This window comes from Toxoplasma gondii, chromosome V, assembly GCF_000006565.2.
Source record: "Toxoplasma gondii ME49 chromosome V, whole genome shotgun sequence".
Taxonomy (NCBI): Eukaryota; Apicomplexa; class Conoidasida; order Eucoccidiorida; family Sarcocystidae; genus Toxoplasma; species Toxoplasma gondii.
This window is the reverse complement of record NC_031472.1, coordinates 1,197,575-1,217,360: the sequence shown is the minus strand read 5'-3', so window position 1 is coordinate 1,217,360 and position 19,786 is coordinate 1,197,575. Positions and strand designations below refer to the sequence as shown.

The 19,786-nt window shown below is 50.0% G+C and overlaps 2 protein-coding genes across 2 annotated transcripts; one reads left to right on the top strand and one right to left on the bottom strand.

The window, feature by feature from the left end:
• Window positions 1–213: 213 nt before the first annotated feature.
• Window positions 214–10,107, top strand: TGME49_213660 (zinc finger (CCCH type) motif-containing protein). The gene is made up of 5 exons (XM_002371062.2): window positions 214–4,826; window positions 5,249–5,313; window positions 5,519–5,586; window positions 5,774–5,881; window positions 6,049–10,107. Exons 1-5 carry the CDS (start codon window positions 2,351–2,353, stop codon window positions 6,995–6,997), a joined length of 3,666 nt encoding a protein of 1,221 aa, XP_002371103.2. The 5' UTR covers window positions 214–2,350; the 3' UTR covers window positions 6,998–10,107.
• A 198-nt stretch (window positions 10,108–10,305) lies between these two features.
• On the bottom strand, window positions 10,306–14,466 carry TGME49_213650 (ATP-binding domain 1 family protein). Its single transcript, XM_018779614.1, has 2 exons — window positions 12,806–14,466; window positions 10,306–12,276 (listed from the first exon to the last, which is right to left on the bottom strand). Exons 1-2 carry the CDS (start codon window positions 13,631–13,633, stop codon window positions 12,070–12,072), a joined length of 1,035 nt encoding a protein of 344 aa, XP_018637898.1. The 5' UTR covers window positions 13,634–14,466; the 3' UTR covers window positions 10,306–12,069.
• Window positions 14,467–19,786: the final 5,320 nt, after the last annotated feature.

Genomic DNA, 19,786 nt, shown 5'->3' with positions numbered 1-19,786 from the left:
CCGAAGATAGCGGAATCCCCCTATCCGCAGGCAATTCTTCGCTGGATTCCCCACAACGGCCCAGGCGCCACAAAGGCATTTTAATCAGGGGCCGCATGCTCTCCAGCTTCCTCGAAACCATCGGCTCTTCACCACAGGGTGAGGGGGTGTAAAGGCGTGGTTGACCAACGCTCTGTCGAACAGGTGTTCCACTGTCTCGCGACAGTTGTTATGATTATCAGTCCGACGTGTTAAGTGCCGGCCGCACAGGTAGCTACAGCGAGACAGATGTGAGTGAGGGTCAGCGATGGACAGCAGCCGGTCGTTCGGGCAAGGTCTGTCACCATGCTGGGGAACGTTTCGGTGTGTCGCCGTATTGAAAACGTCACCCTGTACACCCGGAGTGTATTACAACTGAGCCAGTGCTCGATTTGGTTGGTGCTTGCATGATGCATCCTGTCTGTCTGGAGCACGTGCCATTCCGCGGGAAAACTATGTGTGTTTAAAGATTCAAGGTAGAGCAGGAGGAGGTTCCAGTTATGGAGATACGTGAAAGACAGAGACACTACAGATTTGGCGGGGATATCCGGAGGGTGGGGGTGAAAGATTCGATAGCACTAGCCCCCGGGAAACAGGCATGAAATAGGGTTTTATTGTTGGCGAAGCTTTCATATTCGTCTGATTCCCGTGTTTTTTAATGTCGTTTTGATGAAATTAAAATCGTGGATACTTCTGCATATCCGGGTCTTGGTGCGTCAGGGAAATTGTCAGCGAGGTGTCGCTTTGGAATGTATCAGTGTTAATGCCAGTACCTCTAGCAACCCTGTTTGTGAACCAACCTTCAACCACCTGTCTCGCCGATCTAAAGTCGTGAATCAACAATTGCAGATTGTGTGGCACTAGCTTCTTTCGAAGCGTTTTTTTAGAAAGACGGAAGTGGTCGGTTGTGCTGCAAGTTTTCCCTGTGGCTCGTTTGATCTCCGGAAGGGCCCCTGAGACACGGGGAGCTGCTGTAAGATGGAGGGCGGCTTGAGTGGTAGACATGACATTGCACATACAGCGGCAGCTCCACATGTTCACCTGTTTTAGGATGTGCAAAGAAAGTTTTTCTGATGATCCAATCGAGCCGTTATATAATTTTTACTGCTCTGTGAATGGGGAGTGTGTAGTCGACGCGTTTATCCGCGGATCCCGGTTGTTCTCAGTGAATAATTGGGGCGAGCACAGACGACTTCTGCGTTTGAATGTACTCGCAACGACCAGCTTGTTCGTTTATGAAGGCGACCGTTTAGTTTCATTCTGAAGTATGTGCTCCTTGACGTGTGTCGTACACGATCTGCAGCGTTTTTCTGTGTGAGCAGAACCGCATTTTGTTTCATACGATTCACTGGACAGCTTGGCAATACCATGCTTCGATGATACAGTGGACCAAATTACGCCCACAGGTTAACCGTTTCAGAATTGTCCAACATACCTCAGGGATTATAGCCGCTACGTTGGGCAGCGACGTTTGTGGTATGGATTTGTTCTGGGTGTCTAGATCGGCTGCTCGTGTAACCTGCCATGGTGTGTACAGGGGTGTGATTCACCTCGACTCTGTTGTTGCCTCACTCATGCCAGCCGCCGAACAGCTACCCCTACGGGTTTTGTCCGCACCGCCACCGCTGCTTGAAATACATACCGTTTCAACAGGTTTTTTGTCTTGTCGCTAAAGGCCGGAGTTTTTGCGTTTGACCCCACTGCTGATGTGTGCTCTTCCAGGAGCTAAATCGGGTGGAATGACGGCTCCCGGTTATGGTGACAGCGCACATGCACCCTCATACCGTATTCTCGAGTAAAATCGAATACAAACAACCGCCTTTTTTCCGTATTGCTTATTTTTCAAATTGATACGGTAGAGGACGAATAACCGCCCTAATTTCCGAGTGTAGGTAATAGGTATCCGAAGTCTCCGATTAAGTGATATATACAGGCTGTCATGATTCGTTCCGAAGGGGACCTCACCGTCGAGCTGATGAGGAGAACGGAAACCCGCATTGCGATGTGGTAGTTATTTGCTGACGAATCGCTGTGGCCTTATGTTTCAAGACAGAGGCCGGCGCATGCTGCTGATGCAGGTTCTGTTCGAAGCCCTGACCTCTGGTCTGCAGGCGGGCGTGTGTTTACAGTCCGTCAGCACCACGCAGGAAAGGCCGCCGCGCAACTAATTGTAGCTTCTTCTCTCCCTGGCGATCGAGTCTGAGCATTACGTGTCAGAGTCAGGTGTTCCAGCCGTTTCCGCTTGTGTGTTCTCTTTAACGTATTGTATTTTGTAGGTCGTGAGGGGTGGAAAACGTTTTTTGAGTAAGCACCGCAACATCCAGTTGTCTCCATGTCTCTATTGCGGGGAGGAGGGGCAGTGCATATGACTGCCAGCGCCTGGCACCTTGGAGGGTCAACCAGACCGGTGACGCCCGGTTTTTTGTCTGAATTGCCAGAATCTGGCCATGAGCAACAGGCGGCATGCGTGTCCTCATGTGTGGCACCTACGGCCACTGATGCGAATTGGTTTTCAGTGCCTGATGAGGTTGATCACGCTGAAGGTTTGCGAATGATAGGGTCGCAAGTGCAGCAGAAGAACACGAGCCTTGGTCGGCCGCGGGCTGACAAGCCTTGTTGCGGCCGCGAGTGCCACGCACCAGACCGAAGCCTGTGCATGCCAGATGCTTCTACTGGGCAACCTGTGCTGTCGTGCGGTTCTGTGTCTTTCGAGGCGCCAATCTCATCGGTGTCAACTCTCACGAGCACAGCGACGCTACCCCCGTCACCGGTGAGAGCTCAACGGGGGATATGCTGGGGCTCAGCTGGCAGCCAAATCGAATCTACAGACGTCTCCACATCTGGCACTTCCATGCAACTATTGGCAGGGGGCGTAGCGTCCTTTTCAGGCACACTGGAACCTCAGGAATCGCTTTTTGTTTCGGAGCCGCCTCCCAGTTCCCCGCCGCTTCTGCGTTGGGCCCCTGAATGCAGCCGGCAAACGTTTTCAGGCGCGCGCAACCCCAGCGAAAGCCGACGTCTCTCTTTCGACCAGAATGAGGTTTATCAGGTGCGCCAGATACAAGAGCACACATCAGGGACCCTCTGGCGCCCGAGACCTAGTCAACCGGCTCGACAGCAGTTGTTCAACAATGTGTCGACAGGCGCAGCTATTGGAGCGCATACCAGTGTTCTTAAGCTTGATGCTGCCACCAGCACGAAATCTGTGCTTCAGCCGTCTGGTTCAAACTGGCAAGCCTCCAATTTGACCTACACGGACACTGAATCAACAACAAAGAGGTGGGAACGGAGTCTTGGTGGAGCCGAGGGCGTTCCATCCGCTTGTGAGTGGGACCACATGCCATTAGGGGGGATGCCACAGTCGCAGATTAACTCGGCTTCGTTGCCCATTGCCCACGAAGAACAAGATGCTTGGATGGGGGCCGCGGGTGCCACACACAGGCCAACCATGATATTCGACGTCGTTAGCGACTCCCGTGACGGAAATGCGTGTGATGAGTCTGGTGCGTTCGGTGGGGGCGCTGTTTTTCCTTCGGCGCCGAACGTGCCTCCGCCTGCTGTGTGTCCCAGAGCTCCTGAGAGTGGGGACGTGTTGCCAACTGCAGTTGCGCCTGTTAGCAAATTCTCACCAGGCAGTGGTTGTTCGCAGGCAGCAGCCAGGAGACAAGTGACTGACTCTTTCGAAATAATGGACGCGTGCCCAAACACGACTACAGCTGTCACTGCAGATGCTGAGACGTTCAACATAGAAGACACAGCCAAGATGCAGGCTTGCTCGAGCTACGAGGTTGAAGCGGGACTGGAGAGTTGGTCACTGTGTACTGTTGGTACACCGGCTGGACGATGTGAAAGCACAACTGGAACCGTACCGACCACAACGGGGTTTTCAGACGGTGACGATAGGCATCACCACATAGTTGAACCTGGTATCTTGCTAGCACCATCGTTAGACGGTGTGGCATCGTCCTCGGTACGCCGCGTGGCATCAGTGACCTGCATACCATCTGCTAATGGAGATGCATTCAATACGGAAGATTCCCAATTTGTGGATTTCCGTGCGGGTCTCACACATGAAATGCCTCCTGAAAAGCGCACCCAGTGCCATTGGAGCGGTGTGTGCTCTGCGACTGCTTGTGTCCAAGATGGCAATTGTGCCCTCAGCAATACAGACAGGAGTGTGGTTGAAAGTGATGCCGTTACAGAAGCTGGGGAACCAGTCGCTTATGAAGAGACCAAGCGAAATGTGGGTGAAACATGCGGGAGCTCCTTCCTAGCGGATGGTGAGAGTGCAGCAGAGGGCTACAGTGGATCCACATGGAGTGATCCTTTGACGGGCGAGAGAGGACGCGTGTCAGCGCGACATCAACGGCCAATGTCGAGTTCTTCAAATGAAGATGCAATTGAAACCAACTTGTTCCCACTGCTGGACCACACGATCTGGAACGCGTTGGAGGAGCACGTAGCAGGTACAGCATGCAGTCGACCTGGTCGCCTCTCTTACAATAATTGCGCAGCACCTTCGCTATTTGATGTAGGAGCTCAAGGGGGGAAAGGTCAAGTGGTAGCAGGAGGGACGATGATGCTACAAGGCTCAGAGCGAAGGAACTCATCATTGGCGTCGGAGGGACTCATTCGAGGCAATGGACCGTGTATAATTCAAAAAACGGATGGATCGTTTCTAAGAACGAAAGGTATCGCTCCCCAAGACCCCAAAAAACGAGTCCTTCGGAGAGTGATGTTTAGCAAAACGAAAATCTGTCCCTGGTTCGAACAGGGCAAGTGCTTGAGAGGCGACCTCTGCAACTACGGTAAGTTCTCATCTTCACAGCACCATGAATGGCAAAACTATGACTGTTTGTAAATTAGAGAGTACGTCAGTGTGTACGAGCTTGCGTCGCGCTGACACCGGTGAGATGGTGGGTTATGCGTCTGGCAGCTGTATGGAAGCCCGAAATAGACTCATAGATATAGTGAATGTTCTCGAAACCATGCTAACACAATGAAACATGGATCCGGTTGGCATATATGGAATTCAAACCAGGGATACGATAACAGATGTGTGTAGTCGTGGCAACCAGCCTCTAACATGGTGCCGACATAGAGGAGTGGCAGCGTGCATGAAAACGGTTTGCGGGTGTATGCGGTGGTACTCACAAAGGAACACGGCAAATGAGTTATCTACGCTCGTGGTATGGCATGATGTTATTGCATTGATTCCTGCTTTGTGCAGCACATTGCCGAGCCGAGCTGCGGGTACTGCCGGTCGTGAAGAAGTTATGCCTTTCATATCTGAAAGTAAGGTGGTTGTCAAAACGGAACTATATCTGTGCTTTACTAGTTGCAGGCGTGCACATAGTGCGTTGAGTTTGCGTAACATTACTGTTGACGATGTAAGGAATGTGAGATCGATGCCGGCTTCGTAGGTCAACCCGGTTTCAGCAGCATCTGGGTGGCCTCTCTTGGAATGCGAATATTGCAACCTCTGCTCTGTACTGTGCAGGTGGGGCGGTGCCGGAATCCGCACTGCAGTTTCGCTCACTCGACTGAAGAAGTCGAAGACAGCAAGAAGTAAGAACATTATGTGAAGGGAATGACAGTAGTTTCTCAGACATGTATATGATTCGAGAAAGCCATTTGTTTTGCGCCCGGGTTTCATGCACGTCCCTTGCAGACATGCGAACGTCCTTTGCATATGCTTCGTAGCACGTAACGTAGCCAGTCGTACTCCGTGCCCTCGCCCGTGCTTGTAAATCAGGACAAAACAAGAGGCTCAGTGGCAGTGGCGACACTTCGATGTTGCCGCTGGGCTGTGGGAATCGGATTGTGCGCAAAAGGCGGTCGCGTCTGATGAGAGAAGCAGCAGGTAAGAGAGTCGCGACGATATGCAAGAAATACGTTGAAAGTTGATTCGAACTGCATTCCCTCGCCAGTTAATCTCGAAAAATGTGTGTAGCCTGTGCCAGCTCGAAACACAAATTCGCCGAGACCAGTGTGCGCGTGTGTATCTGGTTTCTGGACCTCTATACTCAGCCGTCTGGTGGCGTCATCCTTGCTCATGACCGCTCGCCTTGGAAGAGAGGCAGCTGACCGCACAACATTACAAACAGGGCAGATGATTGATGCATCCACGTCAGCTAGGATGTCGAAGTCCCTCAGCGCCTCACCGGCTAGCGAAGGAACTGCAGGAATCTCTCTACAATCGTTGATGGACACACGATGCGTCGAGGCCAGTTTATGCGAAATTTTTGGGTCTCGCTCGGATTTGGAGTACATCAACGGTCCAAAATGTTGCAGGCCACTTAACGGAGGAAGGCCTGAGGAGAGGTCGGTTGCCCCGAGGGTTTTGGCGGAGGCGTCCGGCAAATTAAGCAGCTGCTTCTCCACAAATGAGAATTGTGAGAATGGCAGAAGCCATAGCAGCTGGCCCTCTGGACTGTGCCAAGCAGCAGGCCCTGGGATACGAGTGCAGGAATGTGGTACAGAAGACAGCGAATCGTTTATGCTCAACGACGCTTTGGTAGCGTCTGAGTTCCAGCAGCTCACGCTGATAAATGTCCAAAAGGGCACCCGACTAAACGGTCACACACATGGTGTGGACGGGCACACGACTGCGTGGATACACGATGGAACACAGAGTCTGCGACAGGATAACCAGGATGGGCGCAATACCGAAAGCATGACGGACCTCCCGAATCCTGGGTCACTTCAACCGTTCGCATCGCATTCCGAGAATGAAGCACGAGGCAGCGGGCGGGGACTGCAACGTCGCAGTACGACTGAACGTCTCATAGGTGACACACCTCTAGGACTTCAGTCAGACGTTGTACTGGCCGTGTTTCGTCAACAGTTGAAAGACATGATAAGCAAGTTTTACGGAGACGTCGGAGGCCCTCCTCCCGACGTCACAGCTAAACCGATTGCAGATGCACCCTCAGAGGATAAAGGGGAGAGCCATCGGCAGCAGACGAAACGCCAGTAACGACGCACAGACCGAGTTTAAATCGTCGATGAAACGAATGTGGCTAGAGCCCAAGACTGAGGCTTACAGCGGCCGTAGAATTTGATAAAGCGAAGAACTGAGTTTGGCGAGCGTGTCACGAACCGGGAAGTCCTTTGTCCCGTAATCCTGTATATTGTGCTTCTTGTGTACCGCAAATGTGGGCACGTGCATAATGGGAAACGGTGCAAAGCGCTAAATGAATATCAGGAGCAACGTGATGCAAGACCGTTCTGCTGCTCTGCACGGCTACGAGTTTATTGCGACTGCGCATCCGCAGACTGCACGGTGAGGCTGCAGCCTACGAACGGTGGAAGAGGCAGCTAGGGAGACGACAGCCCGTTTTGTAGTGGCATGCTGCTGATGCACCACATTTGATTTCTAACGCGAAACCGTTTAGGACGCGGAGTGGTCGCGTGCCTGAGGCCGATACTGGAGAACCAGAAGCCGTCATTTTCCACTGCGTTTCTGGCTAGGTGTAGTCGTGCTCTCAAGCGACTTCGTAGTTGGTTTCTGTGGTGACATTACCAGAGATACTAGCACCGTCTCATGGTGCCTGCGAAGTCGCCGCTGTGGAACTCATGTAAAACTCGACGTTTGGTATGTGCACAATTGCAGGAACTAAATCGTGTTGGTTCACAACGTTATGCCGCCCCAGAGGGTATGACAGAACTGCGAGTGTTGCTGTGTGGTGTGTGAATCGTACTAGACGTGAGGAGAGCGTGCATCCGTGTGCGAAGAATAACTGGACACAGGAGGGACGCAAGGATGACTATCTTCAGGAGTGCCAAACTGTGGGGGGCGGAATGACGGTGGATGAGTGGGAGCTTGGATTAGTCGTTGTGAGCAGTGGGTGGGAAACGAATGGTGACGGCGGTGGTCGGTAACATTCATAGCCGTCTCGTTAAGCCTAATAGGCGGTCCTTTTCCCACCTAGGTTATATTGAAAGAAGTAATCGACGCGCACCCAATGGGGTGGAAGGGGTGATTGTCCACGGCTGACACTATCATTCAGTGGTTACTTGAACTCGAGGCAAGAGTGTGGCGTTAGAGATGAAAATGACAGTAATACAACCAGGAGGTCGCGAATGCTGCTTTCAGTGTGTTGCGGAAAAACGCCACTGCATTGACTGTAAGGCGTGATGCATTGGGTACATGTAAGAGAATACCTATGTATATTATTATCTTATGCAGAGGAGGCCCTTGTTCCGTCTGCTTGTTGTCTGAAGGAAGGTATCAATTCGAAGGAGTGTTACCCATAAAGCGATATATGTTTTTCACATGTTCGTCCGAATCTGCGGAAGCTTGTTTCAAGAAAACAACGTCACAAACCGCCCACTGAAGAGCGGTATTGTGCTACTTCTGACGATAGAGGAAATGGCTCTTAGTTTTTTATGGAAAACAAAGGTCGGGCATGGTTGAAGGTACCAATAGGTCGTTACCTGCATTCTCACAAGCTTTTGAGCGAGTCAATGCACTTGTTCCCGAGAAACCTCGGCTACATAGCACTTTCGATCTCTGTGCTATATGTGGCGATGTGCCCTTACACGTGCCTGTCGCGGGGGCATCTCAGCTGTTTCCGTTGTTTCTTGCCTATATGACCGGATTGTTCACTGCCTTCAGGCGAGTTTTTCGTTGTTTGGGGGAAAACGGTTGCAACACGTCACTCTGTCGGGTACCACAGAAACTTGCGTTGTTGTGTCAAATATCAGATCGTGAGAAGCAGATTTTCCTATGTTGCACTGTCATCGCTCAATGAATGTTGACATGGCTACAAATGACGAAACAGTCACCTCAATAAATCCGACAGGCCCACGTGCTATCTGAAATTCTTCAGGCGCTTTGATTTCTTTTTCGGTCGTGGATCACCTGAAGAGGCATTGAGGAAATTACTAGTTTATGCGTACCGTCATTCTGGGAAAGTACATGATGCCCATGCCTACGCCGCCCGTAATTATTCTACAACCTCTTACGGAATAACGCGGTGCTACGCACGTGCATCTTGAGTGAGCGGACTGCTGTTGTATACCGAAATACAACGTTTTATGACTTTTCCAGTTTCTGGTGTCGTAGACACTCAGATGCCAATGCAAAACTCACTTTGTGCCACTTTTTGTGTTGACATGCACGTACCTGTTAGAAGAGTCCGGGTTGCAACTCATGTGTTTTTCATTCCTCTGGAGTCCAGACTGTTGATCTCGGGAATATTTGTTGATCTATCGTCTATCGTTCCCGGGGGAAACATGGTCCCTTGCGAACGGTACGTAGGCTATGATGCTTTTTGAATACAAACATGGTACGAGGTCGGTCGTTTGGGTTAGTCGTGCTGTTTTTTGTAGTGGTTTTCGTTCTGTCGTAACAGCGGTTCGAAAAACGCGGCTTCTCCGATACTGGAACAAGACACAGAACGGCGTGCGGTGAGGTGGCTTGGTTCCTGTGCTTGAGCTTCGGCAGGAGGAATGTGATTTTGGCTAGGGACTGACAGCGTACAGAGAGGCATGTGATACCTTCTTCAAAGAAAGAACACACGTTGCTGCACTTGATTTTCATACCTTTCTGCTCAGACAAGGTACCGTAGCCCTTTCCTAAGTTACCCATAATCAACAGACCCGAGTGATGTGGATTAAGAGAGTGTCTATTTCTCGTTAGTACTATTGGTATTGACGCGTGCGGCTAGGTGTATGTATATACCTTATGGTGCCGTTGTTGATTGTTCATCCCACAACAACAAATGTGGAGACCTACGTTAGCGTCCAGTGAAGCGATGGTTGTTATTTTGGTAAGACCCCAAACACCAAATTCGGAGCAAATTGCTAAGTTCGGGGACCTGCCTTGGTAGCCGCGAGAGTGTATGGCGAACAGGATTATCGTCCGTCGAGCGAAGTGTGTCCCTGAAATACTTTACCGACGGCAGTGACGCTCGCAGCCCGAACAAGGAACACCGTATCCCTTAAACATCGCCTCGTGAATCTAATCATGCCTCACTGGCGAGCAACTTGCGGCAGTTTTGCTCCCCCCACCTTACTGCAGTTTAATTTTCAAAACTTTGCGCTGTATGGTTACAACGAGTGACTGTCGGTACAAGTCTGCCGTTCTGATGGAGGCTGCGTCTCTCTTCGATTACAAGCGTAAGAAACGATACCCCAACATCGGCGGGATCCCGACGCAAGTCGTGGTATATTGATCGTGATGTGCGAGTAGACGAGCTTGCGCTCCCGACATTAAGATCCCCGTGTGTGGTTTCCTGTTGCTGTATACTAAGCCTGAACAGTCTCTGGTGAGAGAAATGTCCTCGAAGAGTAGTTCAGAAACGCTGCTGCAGCTGCAGTTCCGGTAGTCGGTGGCATGGGAAACACAAGTGTAGATAAACTAAAAGAAGGATGAAAACTACGAGAAAGAGGAATTCGCCGAACGGGTGGGAGCAAGGAGTTGGACAGTTCATCCATAGCGGTTGATGTCGCAAGAGATTTATGAAACAACTACTCGGCAAACTATCTCGCTCCAAGAGCTGCCGAATCCCATGCATGGTCGCTTCTGCGAAGAACCCGAACCCTTAGCTTGTCGAAGTCCGCTGCACATACCGACAAGCACTGAACGACGTCGCACCGCGCGACGGTTTGTGTGCGATGTGTCCGGTACCCGGTCGCGCTGTGTATTTTGCCAGTTGCGTTTTGCATTGATGCGTCAGCCCACACAGCAAGCAAGGATCCGCTTCAAAATACAGCAGAGGCGACATGACTGATAGACGCAGGCGTACGGGATCTCGTGTCCCATGCGGAAGTTCAGTGGGAAAAGCAGAGTAGGGGAGGGAAGGAAACGATTGATATTTTTGCGCTGGCAACAGTATTAGTTGGCGGTAATAACAGATCATAATTACACGACGAAATGCGCGCTAACCAGATGCTGACGTCATCGTAATGCGGCACCCAGGTTGTATGGTAGCCGATGTCGGTCCCCTGTCTATAACATTCCTCGTAGAAACAGACCTTGATTGTCGCACGTTAGTTGACACTGATACGCCAGGAGCCCGGTATGAGCCTGAAGAGGTGTGGAAACGTCACAGTAGAGCAGCTTCGCAGCTCGGAATTCCTCTGTAAACTGTGTCCACTAGAAATAAAATGTGGGAGCCATGATTTCCCGAACTTTGTTGAAGGACGGCCAGCCAGCGCCGGGAAATGCACCGAGGATGAATTTCGTCTATCAATGCAATTGAACGGTGACGGCGTGTCAATACGCCAAATTCCCAGATCAAGTTGAATTGTCGCGCTCTCCAACTGCACACTACCTTCGGTTCACCACCCTTGAAGATTCTCTCACACGAAGAGCTCTATGAGCCTGACCGAAGAGAACCCTCAAGCTCACTCGCTGTACCACTGGGGGCGGCTCGCATTGATGTGAGCATTATGGAACCCCCCAACTTTTACAGATCCCCTGAAGTCCCGTCAGAGCCCGCCTCTCGCCATCCACTACTTTCTGCTTGTAGGATACCGTGCACCTTGGACGCTGAAGTAGAAGCAAGATGGTAATCAACCAGAGCTCAACCACTAAAACAAATACCCGAGGAGGACACCCCCCACGATCTGACAAGCATGTGTGCATGGGGGGTTCATTTACGATGCCATAAGGCGCGAAAAGCTCCTTGCGCGAACCAGTGTTTACTGTTTTGACTGTGGGGACAAGACAACGAAACAAAATGTAACTACCGTTCAACAAGGCGACACACATTTCAGGAAAGCCTCTCAACCTGAACAAAAAACTCCTGAAAATACGCTCACATGGTTTTTGATACCTGTTTACCAGTCGAAAGACTATTCACAGTACACAGATAAGGAGACCAACCTCCATGTGAAAAATGGTGCTTAGTATCAAGGAGTTGCAATTTTCTGAAGCCTTATCACCCAGCATGAAGTTCACGGGAAAAGCCAACAACAGGTCTGCATGGACATTCGACACCAGGACGGTTATGCAGCAACATTCAAGCCTCTGGCACAGACACTCACAGCAATATTTTCTGCTGAGAACGCAAAGTGCCGAAGTCACGACAGGAGCGGAACCTAGTCGCCTTGTGCATTGCCAATCAAGTCACTTTCCCGGACTTCCATATCTTCCCCATATTGAACAGCGTGATCTACGGCAGATGCCACAACGGCTAAAGACTCCTCGTCCAAAACATTGCATGGTAGGTAGGAGACGAGGCTGTAGTCCTCGATGAGAGTGGCGAACGCGGCATTGAGCGCCTTGTACTTTGCCGGCATGCACTCCTACGAACAGGCGCAGACATTGAGCAGCCACACGATAATTCGACATAATTCAGCTGCGTAAAGGCATTTAACAAAAATAAGCACAACTGTCTCTCTCACGCATGCGCTGTAGATTATGGTTCCGGCTATACTCACCTACTCTCTCATCGCATCCATTGTTTCAGCGTAGAGCGGTGTGCCTGCTCATCACAGACTAAGCGTGTTGCGAGGAGGAGAAACGATACACACTTTGCAAACCAACAAACGACAAATGCATAAACGGTCGTAGGATTATAAACATAAATGTGTAATACAGATGGTATCGCTCAGTGAGCACACGTAAAGGATGTAACGGTTCATATCTATAAAGATTATGGAGTGAATGAATGGGAATGTTAATCGTAGGTCCGTCCGAAAGGCTGACCTCCATTGTCGTATCTGTGTGAACGCGTTGGTGGCAGAGCGAACCAGAAGATCGGAAGACAGAAAGAAAATGTACCAGACACAAGCCAACAAAACCACGAGCAGGCAGGTGACGAGCAAGGCTCACATCCAGCTGCTGGACGATTTGGTGGGGGTCCCGAGACAGTAGGGCGTCTATAGCCGCCTCTTTCGCGTCTGTCGGTTCATCGGCGTAATCAGGCCAAGCCGCCAGCGCAGAGAGTCCAAATGTACGAGACGCGGAGCATGGACTAATGTCCTCATCCTCTTCATCGTCTTCTTCCTCACTGTCGGAGTGATCTTCGAAACTGTCTTGCGTCCCTTGCGTTCGTCTCATGTCCCTGCGCGATCTGACCCGCCGACCAGTAGCACGCCTTTGTGCAGCTGCGAGGGATAGGTTCTTATCCACCAGATCACACTTTGTAAGAAGATTGATATGGGGCAGCTCGAGTTGTACCATGGCGCTTAGAGCCATAAGAGAACCGCCTAAGAGCTTTGAAGCGTCAGTCATGAATGAAACGTCCAAACAACAACATGCACACAGTCTGATGCCCCATGACTGAATGCTACTGCAAATTTCCGCCATTAACGAGAGATGTGTATAGAGTTCAATTTGTCCAGGACAGTCAATGATGAAGAGCTCGTCTTCTCCAAAATCCGCAAACTGAGATTCTAACCAATCTATCTGTTCTTGAAGAAATTCCATCGCGTAGACAAGGGCTCCATTTGGCCCAAGATGTAGCTCTTCTTCAACATCTTGAACCGTTACGAGGTCACGAATGTCGATGTCGGGTTGGTACGCAAAATACTCTGCTGCCGGATCCAGATTCACTAAGCGGCAATGTCGCCGCAACACCTCCATGTGCTGATGGATATAGTGGCAAAACGTGCTCTTGCCGCTCCCGGCAGGACCTATCACAAGGAGGCCGAACTTCATCCTTGGCAAAATTTGTGGCGATACTGTATCACTCTGATATCACGGATCGGAACACCCTGTGATGCACATAAGCATTCGGAAACGCAAAATTAATCGTATCAAATCATCTAAATATACATGTAATTGCTTAACCAGTTGGATGAAAGCATGTGACACATCTCTACGGGAGAAAACTCGAGACGCGCAACCCTGCAGGGTGGCCACGAGGAGTCTTCAAAGGCCCTCGATAAATCCACACCTTCGCATATTCAGCTGCTCACACTTTCGAGAGATACTCAGGTACAAGCGGTGTGAAAGGGCACCAATAGAGCTTTGTGTCCTGGAACGGCACCCATGCACAATTCGACACAGTGGTGTCAATTCGCTTAGGCGCTGGACTTGATATGCAAACCGAGGAATATTTCTTTTTCTACTTCACAACAGAGCTCTCTTGTTCTTCAGCATGGAGGAAAGATGAGTCAAGAGGATAAATCCAACTCTAGAAGAAAACTCGACGGCGTATTGCAGAGGGGAACCTGGGTGACACACATAATTATACGAACTGCAGCTTTTTTAATTCCCGCCGGGAAAATAAGTCTCCATCTGCATGCAGGACTTTGGTCGCTGGCAACCCCGGTGAGCAGATCTCTTACTGTAAGAAAGTTAATCACTGCCGCCTTATCTGTACTATTGTTTGTCAGACACGATGAGTAGATAAAAATATTGAGTCAGAAGACTAAACGCAGCTACTTTTCACCTTTTTTCCGTGAGCAGTGGCGCGCGCTCGTCTGTGGGGCAGTGTCACACGCCATGGATAAAGCTGTTGAGTAATAACGCCACTTTGAAACACTTTAGATTTATACTTGATTTCGCGACTATCTAATCTGAAAGTCCACATTCTTATTTCACCGTTCATGTCGTCGGTAAATCCGGATTCAAGGAAATAAGGTAGTGGTCTACGTCCACGTCTGGAGAATTTTTTATGTCGCCAGCAGGGAACACCACGAATGCGTGTGCATATTTTTAAAAATAAGGGGCGGGCTCTTTTTGATTCATATTGAGCGACCAATGAGCCAAACTCTTCCTCAGGGTCGAAAACACGACGCTACTAACCAGACTATGTTGGTAGCGTCGTCAAGTATGGCGTGAGGATTTGGAGTTGAATTTTTTTTAGCAGGACACAGGGGCGAATATGACAAACAACTTTGTGTGCAACAAGTGAGAAGGCATCTGAAAAAATGAAAAAATTGCGGAAGCGAACATGTCAAGGGAAAAAATGTCGCTTATTCACTGTAATATTCATTGACTCCAGATACTCTAGCAGACCTGGGGACTTCTTTTAACTCCGCTAAGCTCCCTGGATGGCAAGCAACTAGGCATTGCTTTCGAAGCCTCTGGTAGACTGTCTAAAGAGATTTCGACTCCAGCGAGAGTACTCTAGCAATGCATACTGGCTACAACCCGCAAGACAGAGAACTAACCGCATCTCTCCAAGCTGCCACGCGTGACGCTGCAATCTACGCCGCTTTGTCGCCTGTGGTTGAACATATATATATATATATATATATATATATATATATATCATGGAGTGATATATCTTTCCGGGTTGCCGATATATTGCGGTTGTATGTCTTTCAAAGGGCAGCGGACGGCAACAGCTTTGCTGAGTTCAGCCTTGTCACAAACAAAGTTCGCCTGTTCTCAGGATCGTTGTGCTGGACGCATATCCAGCCCATCATCAATGTGCGTTTCTGTTGCCCGAAGAAGTCATCAGAGACTAGTTTGTGGGCGTGGGCAATTCCGTAGTCAGACGTTTCACACTTCTAACGCGTATCTGGTTTGTTTATCTACGGTGTGTGACATGACTGTCACAAGCAAGAATCATACATTGGGAGGGTCATCCCTCTTTAGTCAGCAGACGGCTCCAAGCACATCTAGAAAATCAGTTTTACTGACGACAATAAAATCTGATAACTGTTGCAATAGCGTAGGCCAAGCCATGCCCCAGCTTGCGCCAACATGTTCTACCGTGCACTAGACAAGCGTCTGAAATTCCATGTACACACCGGATCTGCTTTCGGCGATATCGGTTGTGTCAGCGTTTTAAGTCTCTTTCCAAGAAATGGATAATGACAAGCACGGACATGTATGCATCTTCTGATTACTTCCCACAGTCGTTCACGGGATGAACCTCTTCATAGCCTCTGTCCCACTGCAGAGCCTGTGCACGTTTGGCATTGTTTCCCTATTCCACGGTGAGTCGTTCACCAACAACTCAGAAACGCATACTTGCAAAGAACTCCGTCTGCATATTCTTGTACGTATTTGACTTGTTCTCTACGACTTAGCTGTGGACAGCTACCGTGTACCCACACCTTACCCTCAAGAATTCAGTGCCGTGCTGTTTCCCCGACAGGAATATGAAACGAGAAACGAAATTGGAGGCGAGCATCCATGTAGCGTCCCTCTCACACGCCCTACCATCGAATTTGCCAACCAATTCGTAGAGCGTTTGGAAAGCTACTGATATAGCTGAACGTTCAGGTGTGGTGACAGGAAGCCCTTCGGAAGACGTTACAGCTAGTTGGAGCCATCTCAATGATGTTGCAGGGTAAACTGGTCGACGCGCTTGTTTCTGTCGTGGCTTAACGTGTACTCCAAAATATGTGTTAAACAACCGCTTGTTCCTGCTGTTAGGTTACTGCTCGCAACCAAACCTCACCTCCCTGTTGGATAGTGACTAACACATGCCCATCATGTGTACTGTCGATCGGTTTAAATGTGGGTGTGCCTGTTGCCTTGGGTCGGACGATGACAGCCACGCTTCCGGTTTTTGGAGCTCGCTGGTTTGACATCAGCCCCATCCATCGACATGATTTTTGGCTAGCTCCTTACAAAACGATTCAGCTTGAACGCCCACTGAATCCTGATTTCTGAAGCAACCAGATTCGCGCGTGGGGTTCTCGTTCGTCGGGAGAACAGAAACTCTTTTTGGCCAGAAACGGTGGACGGGTTTAGGGAGTGATCCCTTGGAATTCATTGCATCCAGGGCCGCGAAAAAGAAACTGAGCGTGTCGGACACGTAAACTCAACTACCCGCCGCTAAGGTTTTCGAGGGAAAGAGATGTTATCAGGAGCCGAAGGCAAAATATCCATTTCATTCCTCTGAATCGAAAGGGTATTTCCATGATGCTTTTCATGTGTTTCGACCGCCAACATTCCGCGGCAATATGTGCTACACAGCTCGTCTATGCGTGTTACAATATCAAGCCTGATGCGTGCGCATCATTCATAAAGACGTGTCAGCTGTCGCTACCTTCTCTCAGAAACCTCTGTTGGGTTTCAACGTGAATCAGAATTGCTGTGCACACAACCGCTGCTGTGCGTCTTTAGTGAACAAAGTAGTCCTGATTCTGTTGAACGCTGCCCGGGAACATGACCCTATCTGTGACACGAAGCGCGTAAAACACTTTCTGGGGAGAAGCACGCATTACTCTCATTTCTTGGTCACTCATCTGTTTGTGAGGACCGCAAACAATTCCTTAGGAACAGAAAGTGACACGATCACGAAGCGTGACACTCTTACTCAAGCGACTTCCCTCGCCGTGCGCTGGTCAGTTTCTCTACCTTCTACGAAACTTTGTGAGCCACATCATGTGTCAAAAAATAAATACTTCTTCTATTTAGCGGAGCTGTGGTCCAGAGGGATGGCCTTTTGAAACCGACGGTGGAGTTGAGTTTACATCGGCGGAGGTTCTTTTGCGAGTGTGGCGCTATCCAGAAGCTTCGATGACTGCCCAGATTGTGTTGTTCGAACCTCCCGTGTCTCGCTTTGATTATAGCAGTTGGTCACTGTTACCGTCATCTCTATGACACATGGTAATATCTGCATCGAAGACTCGTTGTGGAACAATATAACTTCGCGACTTCCTGTATTTATCACAGGAGATCACCTGATGCATCGCGTTTGCGTCTTTTTCGACCCGGAGGCCCAGTTGGAACGACATAACGGCTGTCGCCGTCAGCCTTTGCTTGGACGGAAGAGGTATATATAAATAAATGAATAACAGGTGGTTGCCGCGGTGTCGAGCGAATAAATGTTTGGAGTGTGCACGCCGGACATCGTGTACGTTTATATATATTGTGGAGGAGTCTCCTGCAGAAGAAAGATATGCGAGAGACAAGAACACACCAAGTAATTTCCGGTGAGCTTTGACAAATCAGGAACGAGGCAACGGCAACAGTGCAGACGTTGGCTTACAAAAGCGGGAGAAATGGGCAACTGAATCTTCTTCAAAGACGGCAGAAGGACAACGTGACGACATGTACTGGAGCTGATTGTACTATGCGAAACATCGTTTGGTTTTCAGAACTGTATTCTGGCCATAATATTCTCGCTCTATAATACGCGTGTGAACGTCCGTACTTTGCATGGAAAAACGCCCTTCAGCTTACACTTTACATCCAGGTTTTGGTTTTTTAACACGATGGAGAAGTCACCATGCACCGCTGCCGACATCGGATGTGAGCGACAGGTCTCAGGCCCGCGTGCCCCAAACAGCTTCTTCAGTCTCTCTTCTCCTTCTTCTTCTGATCAACAGAATACAAACAGTGACAGAGGCTTAGGGATACAACCTGAATATAGAGAATGTCGGAGTGAAGGTTTGCCCTTGGCGTGTACGAGCTTTCCCAATACACTTCCCAACTGCAATGCGAATTCTGCCTCGCAGAAGGGCTCTCATGGCCTGATGACTGATCTTGAAGACAGCCTCTGCACCCGTGAGAAAACATCAGAGCCTCACGCGCATGAGGACAAGGCATTATCCGCAGATGAAAAGAACGAATATACCGTAGAGTCGTGGCCTGAGCGTGAAGCAGGTGTGACGGTGCAAGACTCACAGGTGAAAGGAGCGAACGCTGAAGGCGCTTCACTGCCTGACACAATTTCGCCCGGGGTGGATACCTTCGATGGAGTAGAGGAACGCTGCGAAAGGGTCAAGACCCCCGTGTTTGTATTGAGGGACTCACCTTCCTCTGAAGGCGACTGCCCCGTGCGGCGAACCTCCTTCTCTGCCGGCGACATGTATCTGTGTTTTTCGCCTCCACCCGTTGTTCTCCACGGAAAACACGACTGTGGAGTTTCTTCAGTTTCGGCAAATCTCAACCAGCATATTGGTTCCTCTGGTCGGTCACGCCTGCCTCCCGAACTGCTGACTCCTCAAGACCACCAGCAACGTGGTAACGTGTGCCAATTTACTTCTGCAGCGGAAATCGGACGTCCGGCACACATCTGTTGTGGTAGAAGAGAGGAAGAAAGATCACACATGGAGCTGCCACCTTGTCATAACCATCGACAGCAGCAGCCTGTTTGGAAGTCGCCGCAGTCGTGTGCGTCTCCTGTTCAGATTTATGGTAATATTTCAGATGATTTCTGGTCGTTCTATCCGTCATCTCAGCCATCATCCCCCGACGGGTGTACAGGTTGTGATCCACGGGTATCCTACAGTGGACCTGTTCGGTCTGAAATCAATTCAATCACGTACGGCGTCCCACATGCAAACCGCCTCAGCATACAATCCGCTGCTCAAGCCCTTCCCATTGTCTCATCTTTGTCCAAAACTCAAGCAGACACCCCTGCTTCAAGCTTTCACTCGCCTCCTGCTCTAGAGGGCTACCGATCGCCACCTTCCCAACCCTCTCCTGTATCATGTTCATGGTGTGTACCGTCTTCTTTCGTTACTGACGAATATGCTTACCGGCCTCTCACACGCGTTCAATCAGAACAGGGGCTTCCACTCGGAGTTCGTTATGACAACCAGAGAAGAGCGTATAGGGCCGTGGTTAGGAATGCCAATGGAACTACCACGAACAAGAGCTTTTCGTGCATGAAATACGGATCAGCCCAAGCTCTATCTCTTGCGATTGAGGCGAGGTGCCTCTCAGACTCTGCACGCAGGAATGCCCAAGGATATTGTGAAATATATAACGCGCGTGGGTTTGGAACAAGACCTTGTCTCAATTCACGTCGAAGCTGTCACCGCAGCTTGCATCCTCCAGCCAGTCTGTCCCCTGCTTTGTCGGCATCAACTTCCATTGGTCACGGCCATCCTCCTGACTCCCCCTGGAGTTTACAGAACCGAGGGGTTTGTCCTGGTTGCCAGACACACGTGTCTC

Excerpts from the sequence above, each read along its gene's own strand:
- TGME49_213660 (XM_002371062.2), top strand. The coding sequence starts at position 2,351 with ATGTCTCTATTGCGGGGAGGAGGGGCAGTGCATATGACTGCCAGCGCC. Across the intron at positions 5,314-5,518 it reads TATGCCTTTCATATCTGAAA|GTGGGGCGGTGCCGGAATCC; the intron begins GTAAGGTGGTTG and ends TGTACTGTGCAG. Across the intron at positions 5,882-6,048 it reads TCTGATGAGAGAAGCAGCAG|CCGTCTGGTGGCGTCATCCT; the intron begins GTAAGAGAGTCG and ends CTCTATACTCAG.
- TGME49_213650 (XM_018779614.1), bottom strand. The coding sequence starts at position 13,633 with ATGAAGTTCGGCCTCCTTGTGATAGGTCCTGCCGGGAGCGGCAAGAGC. Across the intron at positions 12,277-12,805 it reads AAATCGTCCAGCAGCTGGAT|GAGTGCATGCCGGCAAAGTA; the intron begins GTGAGCCTTGCT and ends GCCTGTTCGTAG.